Here is a 23,467-nt window from a genome sequence, read left to right as displayed (position 1 = left end):
AGCTCAGGTCATGATCTCACGGTTTGTGAGTTTGAGCCCTGCATCACACTCTATGCTGACAGCTTGGAGCCTGGAGCCTGCTTTGGATTTTGTGTCTCCCTCTCTCTCTGTCCTTCCCCCACTCACACTCTGTCTCTCAAAAAAGGAATAAATGTTAAAAAAAATTTTTTAAAGGAGTAAAGTGGCAAAAATTTATGTTTTTCCCTCCTTTGTAGTAGATACTCTAGCCATTTCTTACTTTCTAAGCTTCTGTCTTTTGCTGGTAAAATTGTATTGTTATTCTCTTTCAGCTGCTTTTGACAGGCTAACTCTGCTGCATTTTTCATGCTGTTTATTCAGTTATGTCTTTTGGGGGTGCCCAGGTGGCTCAGTCAGTTAAGCATCTGACTCTCGATTTTGGCTAAGGTCATGATCTCAACCTCAGGAGATGTGGAGCCTGCTTAAGATTCTCTCTCTTCCTCTTCCTCTGCCCCTCCCCTGCTTGTGAGCACATGTACACTCTCTCTCTCAAGAAAACAAATTAATTAATTAATTAATTAAGTGAAAAAGTTGTCTTTTGGTTAGTAAATCAAGTAGAACTACTGGGCTGGGGAATACATACAAAGAGAAATACTCTGGTTAAGGGAACTAATATTTAATCACAGAAAATCAAGATAACAAGCCCCAACTGGGTAAGAGAATATGACAGTGGTCCTAGGGACAACAGGGTAGAGGGGGTAGGAGGTAGCTGGCATGCTCCAGGATGGAACGGAAGGTACTTGTTAATACTAGAACTAAGCTTTTGGATAGCAATGTGGATTCAACAAAATGTTAAGTTCCTCTTTTATAAAGAAACAACTAGAATGTGGATTAGGGAAGAAAAGAAAAAGGAAATGAATACAGTATGTAAGAAAAAACACTAGTTGTTTTACAGGAAATTATCAACTCTATTTTATATGCAGTTTAAACAACTTGCAGAATCATATTCTATTAAAGAAATGGCAAAGAAAAGATTCATTAAAATCAGAAATCACAGAATCAAATACAAATGTAATGTGGGCATCTCTAAGAAATTAAAATAGCATAATAAATTAGCCATTTTTTTAAATAAATAAGTACAGAATTGACCCTTGAACAATGTGGGAGTTAGGGGTGTCAACCCCCACATGGTTCAAAATCCATGTATAACTTTTGTCTCCTCAAAAAGTTAAACTACTAATAGTCTCTTGACTGGAAGCCTTACCAATAACATAAACAGTCAAATAACAAGATATTTTGTATGTTATATGTATTATATAGTCTTATAATAAAGAAAGCTAAGAAAATGTTATTAAAATCATAAGGAAAAGAAAATACATTTACAACACTGAACTGTAAAACATATCAGCATATAAGTGGACCCACACAGTTCAAACCTGTGTAAGAATCAACTGTAATCTATTAGTCTAATAAGCTTTATACTAGTAAATCCAAAACTTTTAATTTAAAATGTCCGTTGTAATTAAATAATAATCTATTCTGTAGAGAATATTAACCTATGGATATTATAAGAAAAGAAAACACATCAGGACTAATGAGCACAGATATCATCTCCTGATTTTGGGGTGTCGTACCACATGCCTAGGGTTCAAAGTTACTGAAAAATTCACAAATGATTTTCATGAAATGAAAACTTCTTTACATAAGGAATGAGGAGTATTAGAATGTAAGCTCCAATAATACAGGGATTTTTGTTCTGTCCACTGCTACATTCCAAATGCCCAAAATAGTGCCTGCTTTATACAATAGGCACACTATATATATTTGCTGAATGAAACACAGATCCTAAAGGTTAAGTAACAAAAAGCCAAAATGATAATTAATAAAGAATTCCCATTCTTAAGACAGAATCTATACCGAAATGTACTTGGAATCTTCTTTTCTAAATTGGTCTGTGGGAGTAATCTGTAACTAATATAAATATCTACAGCAGCACTAAAAAATGACACTATGATTTGAGAATGGCTATATAAAAGTAAGTATAGATACAACTTATCTGGTAAATATTTAAGTAAGTAAAAATAAAGGGGCGCCTGGGTGACTAGTTGGTTAAGCGTCCAACTTTGGCCCGGGTCGTGATCTCACGGTTCACGGGTTCGAACCCCGTGTTGGGCTCTGTGCTGACAGCTCAAAACCTGAAGCCTGCTTCAGGTTCTCTGTCTCCCTCTCTCTTTCCCCCTCCTGCACTCATACTCTGTGTCTCTCTCTCTCTCTCTTTTTCAAAAATAAACATTTAAAAAAATGAAAAAAAAAAAAAACAGTAAAATAACATAATCCTATCTTCTATATCCAGATTGTACCATTCACTGATTTTCTTAGGTGTATTTCATTGGTTTACTTTTATTTTAATTGTGGTAAAATATATCTTGCATAAAATTTGCCATTTTAGCCATTTTTCAGTGTATAGTTCATTGGCATTAAATACATTCACACTGTTGTGCAACCATCACCACTCTCCATCTTAAGAATTTTTCATCAGCCCAAACTCAAATTCTGTACCAATGAACCAGTAACTCCCCTATTCTTCTCTTCCCCGGGCCCTTGGGAATCACTTTCCTAACTTGTTTCTTTGAATTGGACTATTCTAGGTACCTTGCCTAAGTGGAACCATAAAATATTTGTCCTTTTGCGTCTGGCTTATTCCACTTTAATTAATGTCTTTGAGGTTAACTTCTTTTAATATGAAAAGGATTATCCCTCTCTAGGGAAACTGTCAGCTACATGGCATCAATCCATCATTCTCTTATTCCTCATGTAGCACTATCAAGTACTCAGTGAGTATTACACAAGTGATTCATTTTTTTTCTATACAGCTTGCAAGGAATACAGGAATAGCTGTACAGATTACTTGTTTTTGAAAAAGGTAGCTGCAATATTATTTATTTGTGCCAAATCCTATTTTGTCCAACAATTTTCAATTATAAAATTAGAGGCTTATTTACCTAGAACAAAAGTAGAATTAAAATATACTAGAATTCTGTTCCATTTCAATGCATGAGGCATCACACCAGACAATGAAGACAGAGCACTGAATGAGACAAGAGTTCCTCCCACAGCACTAACAGGCTAGATAGATGGTCAGCAAAAACAAAATTACAAATGTGATGAATGCAAGGAGGAAGGAAAGAGTGCGACAAGACAAAGTAGCAAAGGAATTTAACCTCATCTAGGGGCTTATGGAAAGACATGACAGGAAACTATGCTTAGGCAACAGCCAGAAGGTAAACAGGAGTGAACCAAACATGAGTGCTGTGATGTTTGGCTGTGAGTAGGAGTAGGAGATACTGCTGCTTATTCCAGACAGAGGAAATACAAGAAGCCATAAAGTGAATATGAGAAGACAAAGATTGGCACGCTGGAGGAACCATAAGAAGTTGAATATGACAGGAACAGAGAGGGTTGAGACAGCAGAGTACTGAATAAGGAAGGGACCAGATAAACTACAGGAAGGATCTTAAGATGAGGAAAGGCTACTAAAGGTTTTATTCCAACTAAAAACTGAAAAATGGAAAGAGGGCAAGAATGAAACAGGGAAATTAGTATTATCAAATCCCATCAGTTTTTAAATGGTGGTCTGTTCTCAACAAATCGAATCCAACAGTACATTAAAAGAATCACTCACCATAATCGAATGGGATTTATTCCTGGGCTGCAAGGGTGGTTCAATATTCGCAAATCAATCGTGATACACCACATTAATAAAAGAAAAGGTAAGAACCACACGATCTTCTCCTTAGATGCAGAAAAAGCATCTGACAAAGGACAGCAACCATTCTTAATAAAAATCCTCAACAAAGTAGAGATATAGGGAACATATCTCAACATCATAAAGGCCATATATGAAAAACCCACAGCTAATATCATCCTCAATGGAGAAAAACTGAGAGCTTTTCCTCTACGGTCAGGAACTAAACAGGGATGTCCACTCTCACAACTGTTATTTAACACAGTCCTTGAAGTCTTAGCCTCAGCAATCAGAAAACAAAAAGAAATAAAAGGCATCCAAACCATTAAGGAAGAAACCAAACTTTCACTATTTGCAGACAACATGATACTCTATGTAAAAACCTGAAAGATTCCACCAAAAAATTGCTAGAACTGATACACGAATTCAGTAAAGTCACAGTATATAAAATCAACGTACAGAAATCTGTGGCTTTTCTATACACCAATAATGAAGCAGCAGAAAGAGAAATCAAGGAATCGATCCCATTTGCAACTGCATCAAAAACCACAAGACACCTAGGAATAAATCTAACCAAAGAGGTAAAAGATCTGTACTGTGAAAACTATAGAACACTTGTGAAAGAAATTGAAGACACAAAGAAATGGAAAAGCATCCCAAGCTCATGGAATGGAAGAACACTGTTAAAATGTCTATACTACCCAAAGCAATCTACACATTTAATGCAATCCCTATCAAAATACCACCACATTTTTCACAGAGCTAGAACAATCCTAAAATTTATATGGAACCACAAAAGACCCAGAATAGCCAAAGCAATCTTGAAAAAGAAAATAAAAGCCAGAGGCATCATGATTCCAGACTTCAACTTATATTACAAAGCAATAGTGATCAAGACAGTACAGCATTGGCACCAAAACAGACATACAGATCAGTGGAACAGAATAGAAAACCCAGAAACGGACCCACAACTATAGGGTCAACTAATCTTTTAGAAGCAGGAAAGAATATACAATGGGAAAAAAAAGACTGTCTCTTCACCAAATGGTGCGGAGAAACCTGGGTAGTGACATGCAGAAGGATGAAACTGGACCACTTTCTTACACCACACATGAAAATAAATTCAAAATGAATGAAAGGGGCACCTGGGTGGCTCAGTCTAAGGTTAAGCGTCCAACTTCGGCTTGGGTCATGAATTCATGGTTCTTGAGTTCGAGCCCCGCGTTGGGCTCTGCACTGACAGCTCAGAGCCTGGAGCCTTGCTTCGGATTCTGTGTCTCCCTCTCTCTCTGCCCCCCCCCCCCCCGGCTTGTGCACTCTCTCTCTCTCAAAAATAAATAAATAAACATTTTTTTAAAACTCATTATCAAAATGAATGAAAGACCTAAACGTGAGACAAGAAACCATCAAAATCCTAGAGAACACAGGCAGCAACCTCTCTGATGTCAGCCATAGCAAATTCTTACTAGATATGTCTCCTGAGGTAAGGGAAACAAAAGCAAAAATAAACTTTTGGGACTTCATTCATCAAAATAAAAAGCTTCCGTACAGTGAAGGAAACAACAAGACTAAGTAAGAGGCAACCTTTGGAATGCGAAAAGATATTTGCAAATGACGTAACTGATAAAGGGTTAGTATCCAAAATCTATAACGAACTCATCAAACTCAATACCCAAAATACAAATAACCTACTTAAAAAATGTACAGAAGACATGAATAGACATTTTTTCAAAGAAGACATCCAGATGGCCAACAGACACATGAAAAGATGCTCAACATCACATCATCAGGGAAATACAAATCAAAACTACAATAAGAGATCACCTCACATCTGTCAGAATAGGTAAAATTAACAACACAGGAAACAACAAGTGTTGGCAAGAATGCAGAAAAAGGAGAATACACTGTTGGTGGAAATGCAAACTGGTGCAGCCACTCTGGAAAACAGTATGGAGGGTCCTCAAAAAGTTAAAAATAGAACTACCCTGCAACCCAGCAATTGCACTACCAGGTATTTACCCAAAAGTTACAAAAATACTGATTCGAAGGGACACATGCACCCTGATATCTACAGCAGTGCTATCAACAATAGCAAAGTATGTAAAGAACCCAAATGTCCATCAACTGATGACTAGATAAAAAAGATGTGGTATACATACACAATGGACTATTACTCGGCCACAAAAAAGAATGAAACTAGCCATCTGCAACAACGTGGATTGAGCTTGAATGTATTATGCTAAGCGAAATAAGTCCATTAGAAAAAGACAAATAGCATTATGATTTCACTCATTATGTGGAATTTAAGAAATGAAACAGAAGAACATGAGGGGAAAAAAGAGAGAGGCAAATCATAAAACAGACTCTTAACTGTAGAGAACAAACTGAGGGTTGCTGGAGGGAGAGTGGACAGGGGGGATGGGTTAACTGGGTGATGGGGATTAAGGAGGGCACTTGTGATGAGTACTGGGTGTAGTATGTTAAGTGATGAATCACAAAATTCTACTACTGAAGCTAATATTATACTATATGTTAACTAACTGGAATTTAAATAAACTTAAAAAAGAAAAAAAATAAATTGTAGTCCTAACTAGGCTGTAGCAATGGGTATGGAAGAAACTGGCTAAATTTCAGAGATATTTGAGATGTAAAATCAGATGGATTAAGTTACTAACTGAATGTCAGGGATATGAGAGAATGAAGCAACAAAGGATGAGTCCTTTCTTAATTACTGGTAAGAATAATTAATTAGCTGGGTGACAGATCTACTTGCACAAATAGGAAGGGAGTACGGCAGATGACCAGGCTATCTGGAAGAAATGATGATGAGTCCAGTTTCAAACACATGAAGTTTGAGTGTCTTCAAGACATCTCAGTGAGGATATACAGCAGACAGACATATAGGAACAGAACTCAGGAGAAAAATCTTGGGAGTTGTCAAGATGAAAATGCTCAACAAGAGATTAAAATGGTGGCTCCAGGGGGGAAAGAGTGAAGTGGAGGGGGAAAAAAAAGCAAAGTTCCAAGGAATGCCAACATTAAGGAAGAAGCAAAGGAGAGAGATCTGGCAAAGGAGACCAAGAAAAAAAACAAAAACAAACCAGAATAGTAGAAGCAAAACCAGGATTATGAGGCACTGCACAGCAAGAGAGAACAATGTCACAAAGTGGAGAAAACATCCAAATCAATAGCAAACACCACTGAGAGATCAAGCAAATGAAAATTCAAAAACAGACTCTAGGTTTGACAAAAAAGATGGCATCAGTGACTTTATCAAGAACAATTCTGTTGGAGTAGTGCGAAAATGTGATTACAGTAAGATAAGTGGAAGGTGGGAAGGAGACAATGAGTACAGACCACCTTTTTCCTAAGGCTGGCTGTGAAGGGAAAGCAAAAGGTTGAAAGAGAGATGGGGTCACTAGAAGGTGGTTTCAGGATAGGAAGGATTTAACATAATATAAATGCTGCAAAAAAAGGAGCTAGTAGGTAGAAGTTGAAAGTAAAATAAAGAGAGAAGGCAGGGGTAGAGGTAGGAGAATATCAGAAACCACCAGCTTCCTGAGAAGACTACAGATGGGATCCAGAGCAGATAGAAGGATAGGGCTTGCCTAGGAGGAAGAACACCTCTTCCATTAAAACAAGAAGTCAGTATGTGTGAATGCAGATATGTTTAGGAGACTTGGTGACAGAAGGTTAAGAAATCAAGAAGTGAGGTCACCTCTTCAGAGTGAAAAATAAGGTCAGGCCTCAGAGAAATAGAGGAGAAGAATAGAGAAAGCTTACTAAGGAAACATAAAAGGACTGCTCTGTAATGTTTACAGTCCACTCAGATTTATGACCATATGCCTAACTGCATGATTTTTGTAACAAGTCACAAAATATGAATGCAAATTAGTCTTATGTTTTCATATTAGATAATCTAAATGAAAAGCAACAGTTTAAATGAATACAACAGCAACAACAGAATGAAAGACTGCCTAGTTTCCAACAAATTTCCTTCCTTATATTCCCTGCAAAATACATAATTCTCTCACATAGATATGCGATGTAGGCTGAAAGGAGATTTATGCAGAGGTAATAAATCAAAATGCAGAAATAAACAGGAATATATTTAACATTAATATTCTTTTCCAGTGGCAAAGACTCTTTGAATAATAATTTAGTTTATAAATGTGGTAGAAATAGATAATTTAAAATCTAGTTTCTAAGAAATAACAAATGAATGTTATAAAAAGAAAAGTATAGGGATGCCTGGCTGGCTCAGTCCATGGAGCATGCGACTCTTGATCTCAGGGCTGTAGTTCAAGACCTACGTTGGGTATAGGGATTACTTAAAAATAAAATCTTTAAAAAAACTAATAAAACAAAACAAAACAAAACAAAGTATATTCCCATTCACCTATCATTATCACACATCCACTTCAACGTGAGTGGACTTTTCAGGCCATGCTAACAATCCTGTTATATCACCTCACCTGAGTTTTGAGAATGTCTAGGAAAGAGGCATACTGGCCCTCAGGCTATGTATTTTTACCTCATTTTATCCAGGATCTTTAAAATATTATCATTATTATAAACCAAAGCAATTAAAAATATTCAAGCTTAATTTACAACCACAACACATGTGAACTAAAACCGTACTGTCACTGCCATTGTCACCTATAATTCTAAGACTAACCATTACTCACCTATAATTCTAAGACTAACCATGTTTTTGTATATTTTCTTCCCATATGTATTAACTTATGCTTAAGTATGTATGTATTTAAAGAGCAAAATCTAGATTATGCTACATGATTTTCAACTGTAGTTTTTGTTTAAAATGTATATATGCCTGTCAACCAACATTTTTCAAAAACATAATCATAATTACCATATGAGTTTCTTTTGGGTGAAAAATTAGGGCAAAATACATTAAAAAAAACAATTATCAATTAGACAAAACAATTTTCTTCCTCCTACAGATATCCCCAATACTTGCTGCCATTTTCAATTCAATTAGAAACTGTTGGAAAACAACTTACACTCTACTCTCACAACAATCTTTTCATCTTTAACAGATTCATATACAAAGAAGGAGAAACACTGTAGTCTTTAGATTTTTTTAACTGCAGAATGCTGTCAACCATCATATTCTGATTTCAAAGTAAACAGACTGAAATTACATTTCTCATTTTTGCCACTTTGACCAATGAGACACACACACTCCTTTGTTTAGATACTATTAGAAAGCTGCCTAAGGTGAAGAGCTTGAATTAAAATAACAGAAACTAATTTGGAAATAAAACATAAGTGATATCCTAACCCATATCACAGAAGAAGCAAAAAAAAAAAATATACATCTAACAAGTGAAATTCTTCCAAAAATAAACTGTGACCACATTTTGTTTTTTTACTATGGAAGTTCTTCTAAAGGCAGAAAAGAAAACTGTTAAGATTTCCAAAGTTAAAATGACTTAAACGCATATATTCAGTTATGATAAGCTGAGTACTAGTAACAAAAAGCTGCCTGATTTCTCTGAAATTATACTCAGCAAGAAAACCCACAGAGAAATATAAAACAAAATCCCAACATGAATGCATGAGGTTTTCACGCACTGAGTGACCACCGCTTGCATGACCTATGCCAGGTGCTGAGGAGACACAAAGGCAAATGACACTGCTCCTGTACCCAAATAGTGAATGAGTTGGCTCCTTAAGTGGCTTCCTCCACCAGCCTGACTTCCCATGGCTAGAGCAGGCTATGGAGCAGTGCCACCTCTCACACAGACAAGAAACAAAGCAAAGGGCAAGCTTTACTCATGTGAAACAAGAAAGTCCAACACCACAAATACATTTCCACTTTTCCAGATCCCCCTAGGTACACAATATTCTGTCTATCTGCGACAAAACGAAAATAATGACAACTGAGAACGTCTTTGCTGTTTAGGGCCTGAATACTCTGTAAAAAGGCAAAGTATTATTATCTCTGACTGACAGATGCATATGTTTGGATTATACATGTGCTTAGAGAAGGAAAAAAAGCAGGCCAAAATCAGAAGACACTTGATACTGTTTTTTTAGAACAGATAATGACACTAATTCAAACCTACAAGTCTACATACAGTAATCTGTTATTAAATGATATGTTTTATATAATACATATTAGCTTACCAACAGATGAAAACACACATGTTATATATATTCATTGAGCTATAAAAAAGAATTTGACAGTTGCTTGGGGCCACTTAAATACAGAAGAATCAAATCTGAACCTATTATTTTCAAAATAACTCCTACAGCACATAACTTATGATTCCATTATCACAAATTATATACACATGTATTCATGAAAAAAGAATGTCAGGAAGGTCCCACAGCAACATATCAACAGCAATTTTTTTCCTCCGTCTGGATAGTAGGATTAGAGGTAATTTTTTATTTCCTTTCCTTTGTTGATCTGTGTTTTCTCATTTTTTTCCAAAATAATCAAGTACTAATTGTATATAAAATGTTGGATAACAGCCTTTAGGTTCTTAGAGTTTATTTACAAAAATGGACAAAGTTAGATATCCCATTTTCTACCATCAACATACTTACATAATATGGTTCTGCCTCCCGTTCAGTTATCTCATCCTGATACAGGGTGAAGCAAGTTGGAATTCGCCCAAACCATACATCTCGAAGCACATCTTTGTCATCTGTCATTCTTCCAGTGGGTAAAGCAGTGCATATAGGCTAAATTCTTTTTTCACCCAAAGCCAAACTGAAAATAAAATGAAGAGCATTAGTCAGATCCTTGCAAAGATAAATGAACCTGCTCTAAAACAAAGATTCTAGGAAAAACTGAATGCCATAAAGATTTTTCATTTCAAAAAACTTGTGTGATCAGCATTCTTAACAATGAATGCAAAATCAGTACACCAAATTCTAAATGCAGAGCTATTATTTATTTAAAAGGATCACAGAAGTGAGCAGTTCAAAATTATGTATGCTAACTTATGCAACTAATGAACCACAGCCAAAGTGAAGCTATACTTGTATCATTCTCTCAAGTCCCAGGAGAGTCTATTGCTCATCTAAAGTGAAGTCTTCCCCTATCTTATGGTCTCTTATAGTCCAACTCTAAACTATTATCCCCACAATTATCCTTACCCCACCTAATGTATTCAACCTCTCCTACTCTGTCCAGATAGTTCACTCTTCCTGGGGGAAAAAAAAAATCTCTCTCACCCTGAAAAAAAAAAAAATGTTTGTATAGATCTATTTCTATTCTAAATGTCATCGTGTCCATGGTTTGATTCCACCAATATTTCCAGTCCTACTCATTGTATTTCTTTTTACAAACCCTCTAGCAAGACTGGAAACTTGTTCTCTACTATTCCCCCTGACAAATATGTTCATCTCTCACCTGTTCAAATCCTATCCACTCTGCAAACCCAGCTCACAATCCTCTGTCCCAATGAGTAGTAAATGCTTCTACTGTGAACTTAAAATATTCCCTATACCACACATATAGCACTAAAACCACATACTGAAATAGTCTGGGTATGAGAGAGGAACATGGCTTCTGACCTATGTAATATCCAAGTGTCTTCCAGCACTAATATTCCACAACTAGGTAGCAATACAATATACCATATGAGTAAATGCAGAATCGATCCTGTTGGTACCTGAGTAATGAGACTCAATATCCTTGTATTCATATATTTATTTATATATATCCTATCTTTCGTAGGTTGGCATATCCTTTGGAGACATTTAAAATAACCATATTAATTTAGCCAAATACCAATTACTAACACTGAATTATTCAAGGAGCTTTTTCTCTCTTTTCTCATCCACTAACCAACACCAAGTACATCAAGACTACCATAATTTATTAGTCAAAGACAGAAAACTTCAAGTAGAGTTCGGAATCTTGTATCATTATACTTAAATGTGCGTTGGAGGTCAAATGGATGCAATGTTATCTACAGGTAAATAAACGAAAGAGGTGAAAAACTCTGTCCAACATTACAAGAGCACTAAATAACAGTCAAACCAGGATAAACATTACAAGACCACTAAGTAACAGTGAAACCAGGAGAACAACTCTGGTCACAGTTATTGAAAGAGTCTAGTGCTCTTTCCAACATATAACAATGTTTTCATTTTTACTGACATATATCCATAAAAGTCACCATTTTAAGCAAATGATACAAGCATTCACACTTCATGTAATTCTACCCTGATAGGCTTCAAATTCAAACAATACACTGAGTTTCTCTGCAGAAAATTCCCAAGTTTACAAATCACATACAATTAGCTCACTGAAAACAGAAAACATCTCACTACCTCCTGACTATATTAATACTTCATTCTTTGTGAATAAATTTACTGGTGACAGGAAATAACGAGATCTAAGTTATGGCAAATAAGTAAATCTAAAGTTGAATCTAATACAAGGTGATAAGCAGTGGTTTCTGTAACCATGACACACCCAATTAACCATTAGCTACAACTTCAATTCCTCTCTTGCCTCCAAAAAAAAAAAAAAAATGAGGCAAAGAGCTACTTTCCTAAAAGATTTTAAAACCATTTAAATACAATGTTAAAGTTGAAAGTCACTACGAATATTATCACACTGGATAATTTTTCTGCCTCAGAAAAAACAGGTGGACAGTATAATTCAAAAGAAAATGAAAAATTAAAATGGGTACAGCCACCTAAGGAAAGGCTATTTCTACAAGTACTTCCCTTCTCTCCAGCCACTGTCCTCTCAAGAAGGAGTAAAAATCTGATTTGTCAGATTCCAAGACACCATTTGAACCTTGTTTATTAACAGGCAGGGGTCACCATAAACACAAATATCATGCATTTAGGTATGGCTTCCTCCTCTCCCCTCTACTCTGCCATTGACCATGCTGCTATTTCTTTCCATGTCATGTTCTTCTGCTTCTTCATGTGTCAGGAGTAACAGAAAGAAATGGCAAATGTCCCTCTTTTCTCTTTGTTTCTGGGAGACTCTGCCCAACAGTGATAGAAGCATGGGCTTATCTTTTACTGGTTCTGTACCTAAAATTCAACTGCAGAATTTTGGTAAACTGGGCTGAAACAGAAGACTTCACCAAAGTTCTGAGGTAAGATTTTAGGTACAAAACTGGTCAAAGATCAATCAGCATCTTATTTCCCATATACCATTGTTTCGTATGTATATATTCCTTGCAGGACCTCAAGGGAAGAACTAACTGAGCCAAAGCAGCTGAAGTATAATGTGGTAGTCAATACAAATTTTCCAAACCATAGAAACTTCTAAACAGATTTACTGAAAACTTCAAATAAGGCAACTAACAGCCTCAGAATAGGTCTAAATTTATAGAATCATAAAATGTTAGTCTTTCAATATTAATAAATATTCATCTACAATGAATTATATAAGCATGCAAATACACCTAACTAAAAAATGTGCCAAAAAACTAGCTGATAACATGGATAACACTAAAGGATGTGAATATTCAATCATCTTTTTATTCAAACAAATTTTTTTTAATGTTTATTTACTTTTGGAGAGAGAGAGTGAGAGAGAGACTTGGGGAGAGTCAGAGAGAGAGAGGGAGACACAGAATCTGAAGCAGGCTCCAGGCTCTAAGCTGTCAGCACAGAGCCCAATGCGGGACTTGAACTCATGAACCACAAGTTCATGATTTGAGCTGAAGTCGGAATCTTAACCAACTAAACCACCCAGGTTTCCCTCAATCATCCTTTTTAAAATAGAGGCAGAAATCAAAATTTAACTCTTGAGAGGCACTATAATGTGGTAGTAGTACATTCAAAATGTAGAATATGGAGTCAGATTGCCTGGATTCACTTTATCACTTACTCTGTGACCTCAAGTTAGTCAACTTCTCTGTGTCTCCGTCTTCTCATCCGTAAAATGTGAGTAACAGCACTTACCCCATAAAACACATATGATAATTAAATTAATACACGTAAAGCACTTAGAATAATGCCTCTAATATAGTACTACGAAGTGTCTATCATAATTTACAGAACAAGAGCATGTCTCAGAATTGAACACTGCTATTAACACTCAATACAGAGTCAATAAATATTTGATCATTTGATATGCCCAGCTCTGTGGCAGGTGCTGAGAGCATATAAGATGATGATGGTAGTGAAAATAACAATTACAACAACTTTTTAAAACCTCAGGCATTGTCCAGAAGATACTGTCTCTTAATTTACTAAACATACCACACACTTTCACATCTTTTCCATGGCTTTCCTCACGCTGGTGGTTCCTGACCCTAAAGTAGCCTTCCCTACCTTATCTTCTGACTTAAATATCCTTTAGGATCCAACTCAAAATAACCCTTTATGAATAACTCAGGTAAAACCTCTCTTTCCTCACTGCACTTTTTTACTTTTCCTCTACTACAATACTTACAGGCTTAGAGTAAAGATTTTTGGGGCGCCCGGGTGGCTCAGTTGGCTGAGCGTCCAACTTCAGCTCAGGTCACAATCTTGTGGTTCATGGGTTCAAGCCTCACATAGGGAAGAAGCGCAGAGCCTGATCTGGATCTTCTGTCTCCCTCTCTCTGCCCCCCCCCACCACTTTCGCTCTCTCAAAAATAATTAAAACATTAAAAAAAATTTTTATCTATGATTTCCAATCTCATATTCTTTCATTTATGTCATACCAGTTGCCAACATGCCTTCCAATTCCAAATGCCCATAGTTATAATTAAGTGCTATTTTATGAAAGCTTTCATAATGGAGGAAGGTAGAAAGGGAGAAGAAAAATATTAACATATCTTATAGTGTTCAGAGAACTGAAAAGATATGGAACTTGAAGAATGGATAGAATATAGAAGAATTAATATATACGGAACGGGTAGAATATTCCATAGATAGAATATAGAATAAAGACAAATATTACAAGTAGGGCAAAAGAACATCAACAGAGGCAGAAAATGTGCAAAAGCAATATGTGTACCAATTTTTTAGGAAACTTTGAGTAGTAGATAATGAAAGAGCTGACACTGAGACATGTTTTAGTATCACCTGTGATCCTAGGCAAGTCACATTTCCTTATCTATAAAATTCACCAGGTTGTTCTAGGGGGAAAACATCTACAAAGTGTTTGACATGGTACTGGACACATAGTAAGTGCTGGGAAATAAAAGCAATTATTATACCTTTAATGTCAAATCTGTAAATGTAAAATAAGACTAGATCATGAAGCATACCAAACAGAAGACTGTGGGTTCTCAATTTCATCCAACCTACAAAGCCTGTAAGGTTTGATAACGGTGAAATAAAAACAATTACCTAGTAGTACACAAAAGGAGATCCCACGTCCAAGAGAGGGTAGGCAGAAAGGAATTTCAGCACTAAGGCATATAATAATGAGTGCCTGGCGTAGACTCGTAGTAGTAGATGGATAAGAGACAGATAAGAAGTCTTTCCAAGGAAGAATGAATAGAAGGTGGTGAAAAACTGGCTGAGGGATAAAGAACAAAGACAGGGAAGATTTAAATGCTGACAGCAGGCGATACAGATAAATAGTTAAGGGGTTTGAAATCAGACTGACATGGGTTTACACCCAGACTTCCAGCTATAAGCTGTGTGTCCTAGCATAAGAAACCTGACATCTTTGAACCTATTTGTAAACTGAAGATAATTTTAATTTCACAGGGCTGTTGGGTGTTTAGTACCTGGTAACCACTCAATAAATGGCATATGCATTTAATACATGGTTTCTTCATGCGTCCTTGTCCAGACAGTTTAAACTCCTTTGCTCCTCTTTGGTCAATTCTCAACCCTCTTTTTTTTTTAATTTTTTTTTTAATGTTTATTTTTGAGAGAGAGAGAGAGAGAGAGAGAGAGAAAGACAGAGTTTGAGCAGGCAAAGGGGAGAGAGAGAGAGGGAGACACAGAATCCAAAGCAGGGTCCAAGCTCCGAGCTGTCAGCACAGAGCCCGATTCGGGGCTCGAACTCACTAACTGTGAGATCATGACGAGGTCCGACGCTTAACCAGCTGAGCCACCCAGGCGCCCCCTCAATCCTCTTTTAAGAGTCAGCTTAATGTCAGCTTTTCGAGAAGCTTTCCACTAGCAATCTCCCGTCTAATTATTTCTATAATAGCAATGTTACAACCGTGCATTGCAGTTATGTTTATCTTATCCACCTCTTGCCCCTCCCCACATTGAACTGTGAGTTCACCAACAGCAGAAATGGAGTCATATTTACTTTGAATCCTCAATACTGGCATAACTAGCACATAGCAGAATCTGGAATTTTTATTAAACGATTGGAAAATACAGAAAATTCATAAACTGAAAAGTTATACTAGCTAAAGAAACTTTTCCAGCTAAACTCTTCTCCAAATCAGTATAATCACACTTTAAATTCGGAAAACTGCAGGGGTGCCTGGGTGGCTCAGCTGGTTGGGCGTCTGACTCTGGATTTCTGCTTAGGTCATGATCTCGAGGTTCGTGGGACTGAGCCCTGCATCGGCGTGGAACCTGCTTAGGATTCTCTCTCTCTTGCTCTCTCTCTTTCTGCCCCTTCCCCGCTCGCACACCACATGCGTGCCCATTCTGTGTCTCTCTCTCAAAATAAATAAACTTTAAATTCAGCAAACTTCCTTATTTTACAAGAATATTTTCCCCTCTCAAACATACACTACACTATCATCACCATGCATCCAATTGGAAGGCAATGTTTTGGAAGCACACAAATCACAACCCATCACACAGTCTACTAGAAGTAAGCTCTGGAGGACAGGGGCTACTTCCTGACTGCTGCATTCTCTGCAACTAATTCAAAGCCTGGAACAAAGCAGGTGCCCAGCCAACAACATTTAGCAAACAGCACAATATGATAAAGGTACAATGTACAATTATTAGTCTCTTTCACACTACAAACCAAGAAAGGCTAACCTATTACCTGGAGCTATTCTGCTGACAAAATCCCCAACTACCTAGAAATTACTTAAAATATCAAGTAACTATTACTAGTAAATTTGAAAACATCTAAAAATAATCTATGCTGGCTGGTATCCTTTAAATTCATGAACACTAACCTCAAAAGTAGGCCCTGAGTACTGGCCAGCGTTCCTACATTTCTCTAGTCCATTTATTCTCCCACATCCTAGAGCACCATTTCATATCCCCTCTCTCCTCTAATTTTCATATCTCCTTCCTCACTCTCTTGCAACTAATGAACTGGCTTTCTATTTCCTTCTATCCTGTTACTAAGGATCAGTGGTTATCAACGGGTTTTAATGAACAGCCCAATTCCATGGGGGAATAGTTCCTAAATCTCTCCAACTTCTTCCAAATGTTGAAGTGCACCTGGACTCAGTCCTTGAACTACATCTTTGGAGATCTCCCATGGCTTTAAATATCATTTCTACAATAACAACTCCCCCATTTATGTCTTCAACCCAGACTTCTCTTCTGAACTCCAGTTTTATATATACCACGCAATATTGACATTTCATTTGAAAATTTAGCATGTCCAAACAGAAAATGATTTCAGACCTTCCTTCCTCAGCTCCCTTGTTACTCTGTGGTCTTCCCCAAATCACTAAGTGGTAACTATTCTTTAGTTGCTAAGGCCATAAATCTTGGAGTCATCCTTGACCCTTCTTCATACCTGACTGCCCTAGCCGAGACACAAATCCAGAATCTGGCCATTTCTCACCATCTGCACTATTACCACACTGATTCATGGTACCTTAACCTTTCACCTGGATAAATGGCCTACTTTTGCCCTTGCTGCAGACAACATAGCAATCAGAAAGATCCCTCTAAACATGAGTCAGATCAATTTACTCCTTTACTCAAACCCTACCATCTCATCCAAAGTAAAAACTAAAGTTCTTACAAAGGCCTACAAGGTGGTATATGACCTGGACCCATTCTGACCTGATTATCTACTCCTCTCCCTTTTTGCTCACTCAGTTCCAGCCAGACTAGCTGGTATGCTCGTTTGGGACTTTGCAGTAGGTCTGATGCCTCATTTCACTACATCCACATGAAACCCTTCTTTATCACTTTTAGGTGTCTGTTCAAATATCATGTTTTCTAAAGCCATCACTGCAATTTCCTACGCAGGCCATCAACAGTCCTTGTTCCCCTTCAAGACTTTATTTTTTCTCTCTAGCACTTTCACCACCTGACATATTTTTAAATTAATTTTTATATTAATGTCTTTCCCCACACATGCTCAAAGTGAACTTCATGATGGCAAGAGTTTTTATTATTTTATTCACTGTTTATTGTTTTATTTACTTTTTGTTCAGTGCCTGGCACATAAGAGGCACTCAGTAGTTGTTAAAGTAATAAAACAAACCTACACTTGAGGTATGGACATTATTCTAAACAGTCAGAGCCAGATAGTAGCATTCTGCTCATTTTCCCCCAATTTTAACCAGCATACCTTTGAAGATCATGGCACATGCTCAAATCTAGCATAAAACTCTAAAAATAAAATAAAATTCCCCTCAATTACTACCTTCAGCCCAATATCTTTATTTTCAAATTCTAAATTCAGCCAACAAATCCATCTATGCAAATCACAAACAAGTAAGTTCAAATCCAAGTACCCAGTCCAAAAGACTCTTTGAGATTTATCAAGTGGATTCTGGAAGGCCTTGGAAGTTCAGTGATGTCTGACAGTCTTTGAGTTCTGACTGTCGCTTAAGACATGCTGTGTCTCACCAGAAAAAACTAGAACCAATCCAGTTTCCCTACGTTCCTCAAGTTTCAGGTAGGATTTCAAAATAATCCAAAGTATAAAGGATGTGAAAGTTCTTTGCCAACAGAAAACGACTTCGTTAGCACTAAATATTATTATTAAAATGAGATTTAACGAATGCCATCGAGAAGATAAACTGGAGAAAATACCCACCAAATTAGGATAGAATCAAAGTGCCTGTGAAATAATTATGATTTAAATAACTATTCCACGAAAAATGCACGTCTTGAACTAAATAAACTCTAGAGTCTGCGACAAGACCCTAGGCTTCCTACTTAAGTAAGAAACTGACAGATTCCCGGAGAGAGATCACACAGGCTACACCCTCCGGCCTGCCCAAGGTCCCCGGGGGGCCGCATCTGGCCAACCCCACCTACCCCGGAGGAACCACCTTCACCAGCCACCGCCGCCCGGGGGAGCGCTCCTCTAGCCTACCACTCGCCCCTCCTTCTTACCACACCTACCTGGCACCTCCCCAACTCTTCTCCTCCGGGCATTTCCCCACCCTAGGGAGACGGAGACAGACACACACACGCACACTCACACTCACCAGAAATGCCAGCTCCTTCTCCCGCTTCCTGCACCGATGAAGACGCTCGGATCCCGGGCTCTGGCAGGGCGGCGGCGCTGGCTGCTTGATACACTGTCCCGCAGAGGCGCGGGAGCCTGGAGTCCCGAGAGCCCGCGCAGCCGCAGAAGGCAGCGGCGTGGAGGTCGGTGCCGATCTCCGCTGCACTTCCGCCCTCCGGTATCCTGCCAATACTACCCGCAGCGCCGCGGGGCCTTGGAAGCCCACAGCAAGTCCAGTCACCCTCTGCGCCCAGAGATGACGTCACCGAACCCACGTGGCCTGCGCCCCACCTTCCGCGTTCCGCCCAACCCCCGGAGGAGGCGGGAGCTGCACTAGAGCATGCGCAGACGGAGCGGGGCGCGTGGCTTGGGGGTCAAACCTCTGTCAACTTTACAGCTAACTCCGTTTTAGGGGAGGCTCACGCCTTTTGCATGGTTAGGTATTTCGAGAAGCTAATGTAACAGTACTGTAAAAGCAGAGAGTTTCAAAAATACTGAGACCCTGCCTCATAGAGGTTGACCGCAGCATTCCCCTTTCCTGGCTTCGCAGAATAATAGTAATAAAATGTTGGTTATCAACGTGTTTTCTTATCTATTTTCTCACTTGATCTTCTTGATCTTCTCAATTTTGGCGGAACCACAACAGGGATTAATAGCCGTAGTTAACAGAGGAAGACTAAAACGCATGAGTACTGAAGTCCTCTATCCAAATCTATACCTTTTCTGTTTGTGAAAATAAAAACAATTCAAAAACTCCTAAAGAGCGTTTGAATCTGATCTATCCATAAGATTTAATTGGGCATTTAACGTCTTTCTCGTAATTATGCACGCCATACCTGCTAGGTAAATACTGTGCTGGGACTCAAAATAGGTTCCTGATTATTAGAAAGATTAGGGAAATCCTAGTAGTAGCCACAGGATTCTTTCAAAACGACAAATCTTGGAGATTGACTAGTCCACTGATTTCGAATGATGAGTCACAACCCATTGGTGGGTCATCTAATTCAGTGTGTCATGACTGGCATTTTTAAATGAAATATAGTTGAAAATACTTGCATGCTTGTTTCCTGAATTTTTTTACTTCAGTATGCATACACTGGGTAGGAATGCGAAATACATTTCTTGGTATGGATAACAATCCAAAAATTTAGAAGCCGTAGTCTGGCCCACTCCACCTACTTAATGCAGAAATCTCCTGTACAGTATCCCCAGTAGTCAGCCATTAGTTTTTGTGAAAAAGCTCTTGGAATTGAGATGTCCCACCATGTGAACTAGACTTACCTCATCTTGGACAAATCAACCATGATGACCACTCTGTGACCTGAAGCCCTCTTGAGCATATTCTCCACACATACATTCTTTCTTTTTGTTTAATCATGCTATACTCTCCGGAATCCAGGTTTATAAAAGCAGGTCTTACAGGAGGTGGGGTCTTGTAGCCACACAAGACATACTTCTGTCAGTAAATCCGTTAATAAACCATTTCTCATTAAGTTGGGCTTGTGGCCTTTTTCTTCAGTCTTAATGCTCCTTCAGACTTTAGAGGTCATTTGCCTATGCCTCCCTTTCACAGAACACCCACCTTCCCAATGATAGCCAAAATTGTATGGAATTTACTCTGAAATGTATCCAAAATATTAGATGAATTTATGGATGGGTAGAGGAATGGGTAGATGGATAAATATGTGATAATACAAGTAAGTACAGTAAAATGTTAATAATAGAATCTAGGTGGTGAGTATATAGGTATTCACTGTAAGATTCTTTCAATTTTGCTATATGTTTGAAAATTTTTCTAATAAAATGTGGGGAAGAACCCACATAGGAAGAAAGAAGAGAACCAAATAGGAAGAAAGTTATTACATTGAGCTGAAATTCAGCTTCCGGTAACTTTTAAGTATTGACCCTGTTTTCTTCTTTTCTCCCCTTGTCCTTTCCCAACCTTGTGCCTACAAACTGCAATAGAAATATCTAACCCCTGCTCTAATAGCACTTCAGATATTAAAAGATAGCTCTCATGCTCCATAACTCACTCGAGCTAACAACTGTCGATTCTTTCAGCCATTATTCACATGACATACCACTCTTCTGGATCTGGTCCAGTTGTCACTGTCCCTATTAAATAGTTGTACTCTTTCCCATCTCATGATTATTCTCCTTGAGCAAAAATTTGGAAATAAGAGGAATTCTATATTTGCTCCCTGTCATTTCCATTGGTTAACATTATGTCTTGTCTCTCAGTCAATGGCACTATATCTTTCAAAATTTTGTTCTATGAAGATAACTTTTAAAGAGCTCTTTTTGACTGACATTACCATTTCCCCCAAACCTCAACTCATTCTGGATGATTCTCAGGCAGCTGTTTCGAATTGTGTCAACTTGTTTATAAAGTCCTCCAAAATTATTGATTGAAAGGAGAGATTCCAGTGAAGTCTCTGTTAATGACATGTTTTCTTTTCTTCTCACTATAATAGTCTGCACATGTAAAGTCTGGTTTTTATTTTTGTATGCTCATAACTTGTAATATTCAAAGCCATGGGATCACAAATTTCTTTGCTCTAAATTTACTTAAATTTGCTTTCCTAAACTCTAAGTTGTCTCTACTATCCCCATGAACTCTAACATGCCATTCTGGCTCAAAGGTCTCATTTACTCTCTTTTGTCTTCAACCTGCTAGTTTCAGAGGATGAATTAGTTAAGCCAAATTTAGTTCTTCTACTTCAGCTCTAGCTCCTCTGACTGTGCCCCAACCAATTGACCTGCTTCCCCAATTTCCCTCACTTCTGGTTTCTTTCTTCAGTCTATAGCCATGTTCAAATGTGCTCTCCTCCTATTAAAATCCTTCAACGCTTTTTACTTAAACAATTACGACAGCCTCCCTAACTGGTCTCCCTGATTCCAGCCTTGCTCCATCTATCTGTATTTGCCTTTGATTTCAACCAGAGTAGATTATAGTCATCCCCACTTATCCACAGGGAATACGTCCCAAGACCCACCCCTCCCACGGATACCTGAAACCACAGATAGTACTAAGTCTCATATATATTATGTTTTTTCCTATACATACATACCTATGATAAAGTCTCATTTATAAATTAGGCACAGTAAGAGATTAACAACAATAACTAATAATAAAATTGAACAATTATAACATACTGTAATAAAAGTTACGTGAATGTGGTCTCTCTCAACATACAGTAGTGCACTCACCCTTCTCATAATGATGTGAAATGACAAAAGGCCTACGTGACAAGACGAAGTGAGGTGAATGACACAGGCATTGTGATGTAATATTAGGCCTATGCTGACCTTCTTCTGACAATATGTCAGAAGGAGAATCATCTGCTTCCCGACCTCAACTGACTGCTGGTAACCAAAACTGAAAATTGAAACTGCGGATAAGGGAGCACTACCATATACTCTTATGCACTCTAACCATGTCACTCTGATACTTAAACATTTTAACGATTCCTTCTGGGCGAATTCCTGGTTTCTCAGCGTGATCAGTTGGTTCCTTCCTTCCTTTCCCAGTACTCCCTGCCTTGCACTTCAATCTTTAATAGTATCAAACATTTTGCAGTTCTGTGCACTCAGGCTATGTCATGCTTCTGTGTCATTGATCCCTCTGTCCTGCTGCCTGAAATGATATCCTCCACCAGACCCTTCTTCCCTAAAATTCTATCCCCCAGATCCCTTCTCCCCCATTTACCATACACTACTCATTCCCCAACGTTCTGTTCAGGTGTTAGAAAGTTTCCTGATAGGTGGGGAGTTGGAGGCGCACCTGGGTGGCTCAGTCAATTAAGTATCTGACTTGATTTGATCTCACGTTTCTTGAGCTCGAGCCCTGTATTGGGCTCTGTGCTGGCAGTGCAGAGCCTACTTGGGATTCTCTCTCTCTCTCTCTCTCCCTCTCTCTCCTCTTTCCCTTTCTGCCCTTCCTCCCACCCCGGTCTCAAAAATAACTAAATAAACATTAAAAAAGAGAGAGTTTTCCCGGGTCCACCCAATCTGGGTTAGACGCTCTTCATACTTTCCTCAATCTTTTCGTACATCCTTAATGACAGCATGATGCCTGGCATTCAATAAATGTTTGTTGAAATAAACCAAGCTGAACATGGGTTTTCTTCCATGATTCCCATCACTGTCACCTGAGGAACTAAATTCTTCCTCATAGCTTAGAGTTTAAGTAGAGAGAAGTGGTTTCCTTTATTACTTTACCAATTTCAAAATTATTAGCAAGGAAAGTTGAAAGTGATGAAGGCACCCTGCTGTCAGCAGATTGGGTGTCCCCCAGTCCCCAGGCAGTAAGGGTCTCCACCACTGCCATATCCTGTCTCTGTGCCAGTTTTCTGATCTGTGTGGGGAATGTGTCATTGCTTCCTCCATCTGACTATGCACTCTCTAGTGTATTCCCAGAACACAACCATATTTCTGTTCTTCTGTTTTTATCCTTACTCAAATAA

General features: G+C 38.1%; 1 protein-coding gene across 3 annotated transcripts in view; it reads right to left on the bottom strand.

Annotated features, from left to right (window-relative positions):
* Positions 1-19,121, bottom strand: part of ATG5 (autophagy related 5) — a 128,781-nt gene extending 109,660 nt beyond the window's left edge. For 2 of the 3 annotated variants that reach the window (XM_015076643.3, XM_015076645.3), the window contains exons 1-2: positions 18,982-19,121; positions 10,283-10,448 (exon numbers count right to left, since the gene is read on the bottom strand). In XM_015076643.3, coding sequence (XP_014932129.1) covers positions 10,283-10,390 — 108 coding nt within the window. In that variant the 5' untranslated portion in view covers positions 10,391-10,448; positions 18,982-19,121. Of the gene's footprint in view, positions 1-10,282; positions 10,449-18,981 lie in introns of those variants that run through there. The other variant, XM_015076644.3, reaches the window with a different exon arrangement.
* Between the last annotated feature and the right edge of the window lie 4,346 nt (positions 19,122-23,467).

This window comes from Acinonyx jubatus, chromosome B2 (assembly GCF_027475565.1).
Source record: "Acinonyx jubatus isolate Ajub_Pintada_27869175 chromosome B2, VMU_Ajub_asm_v1.0, whole genome shotgun sequence".
NCBI lineage: Eukaryota > Metazoa > Chordata > Mammalia > Carnivora > Felidae > Acinonyx > Acinonyx jubatus.
The sequence above is the reverse complement of the archived record's forward strand: the minus strand, read 5'-3'. Positions and strand labels throughout refer to the sequence as shown.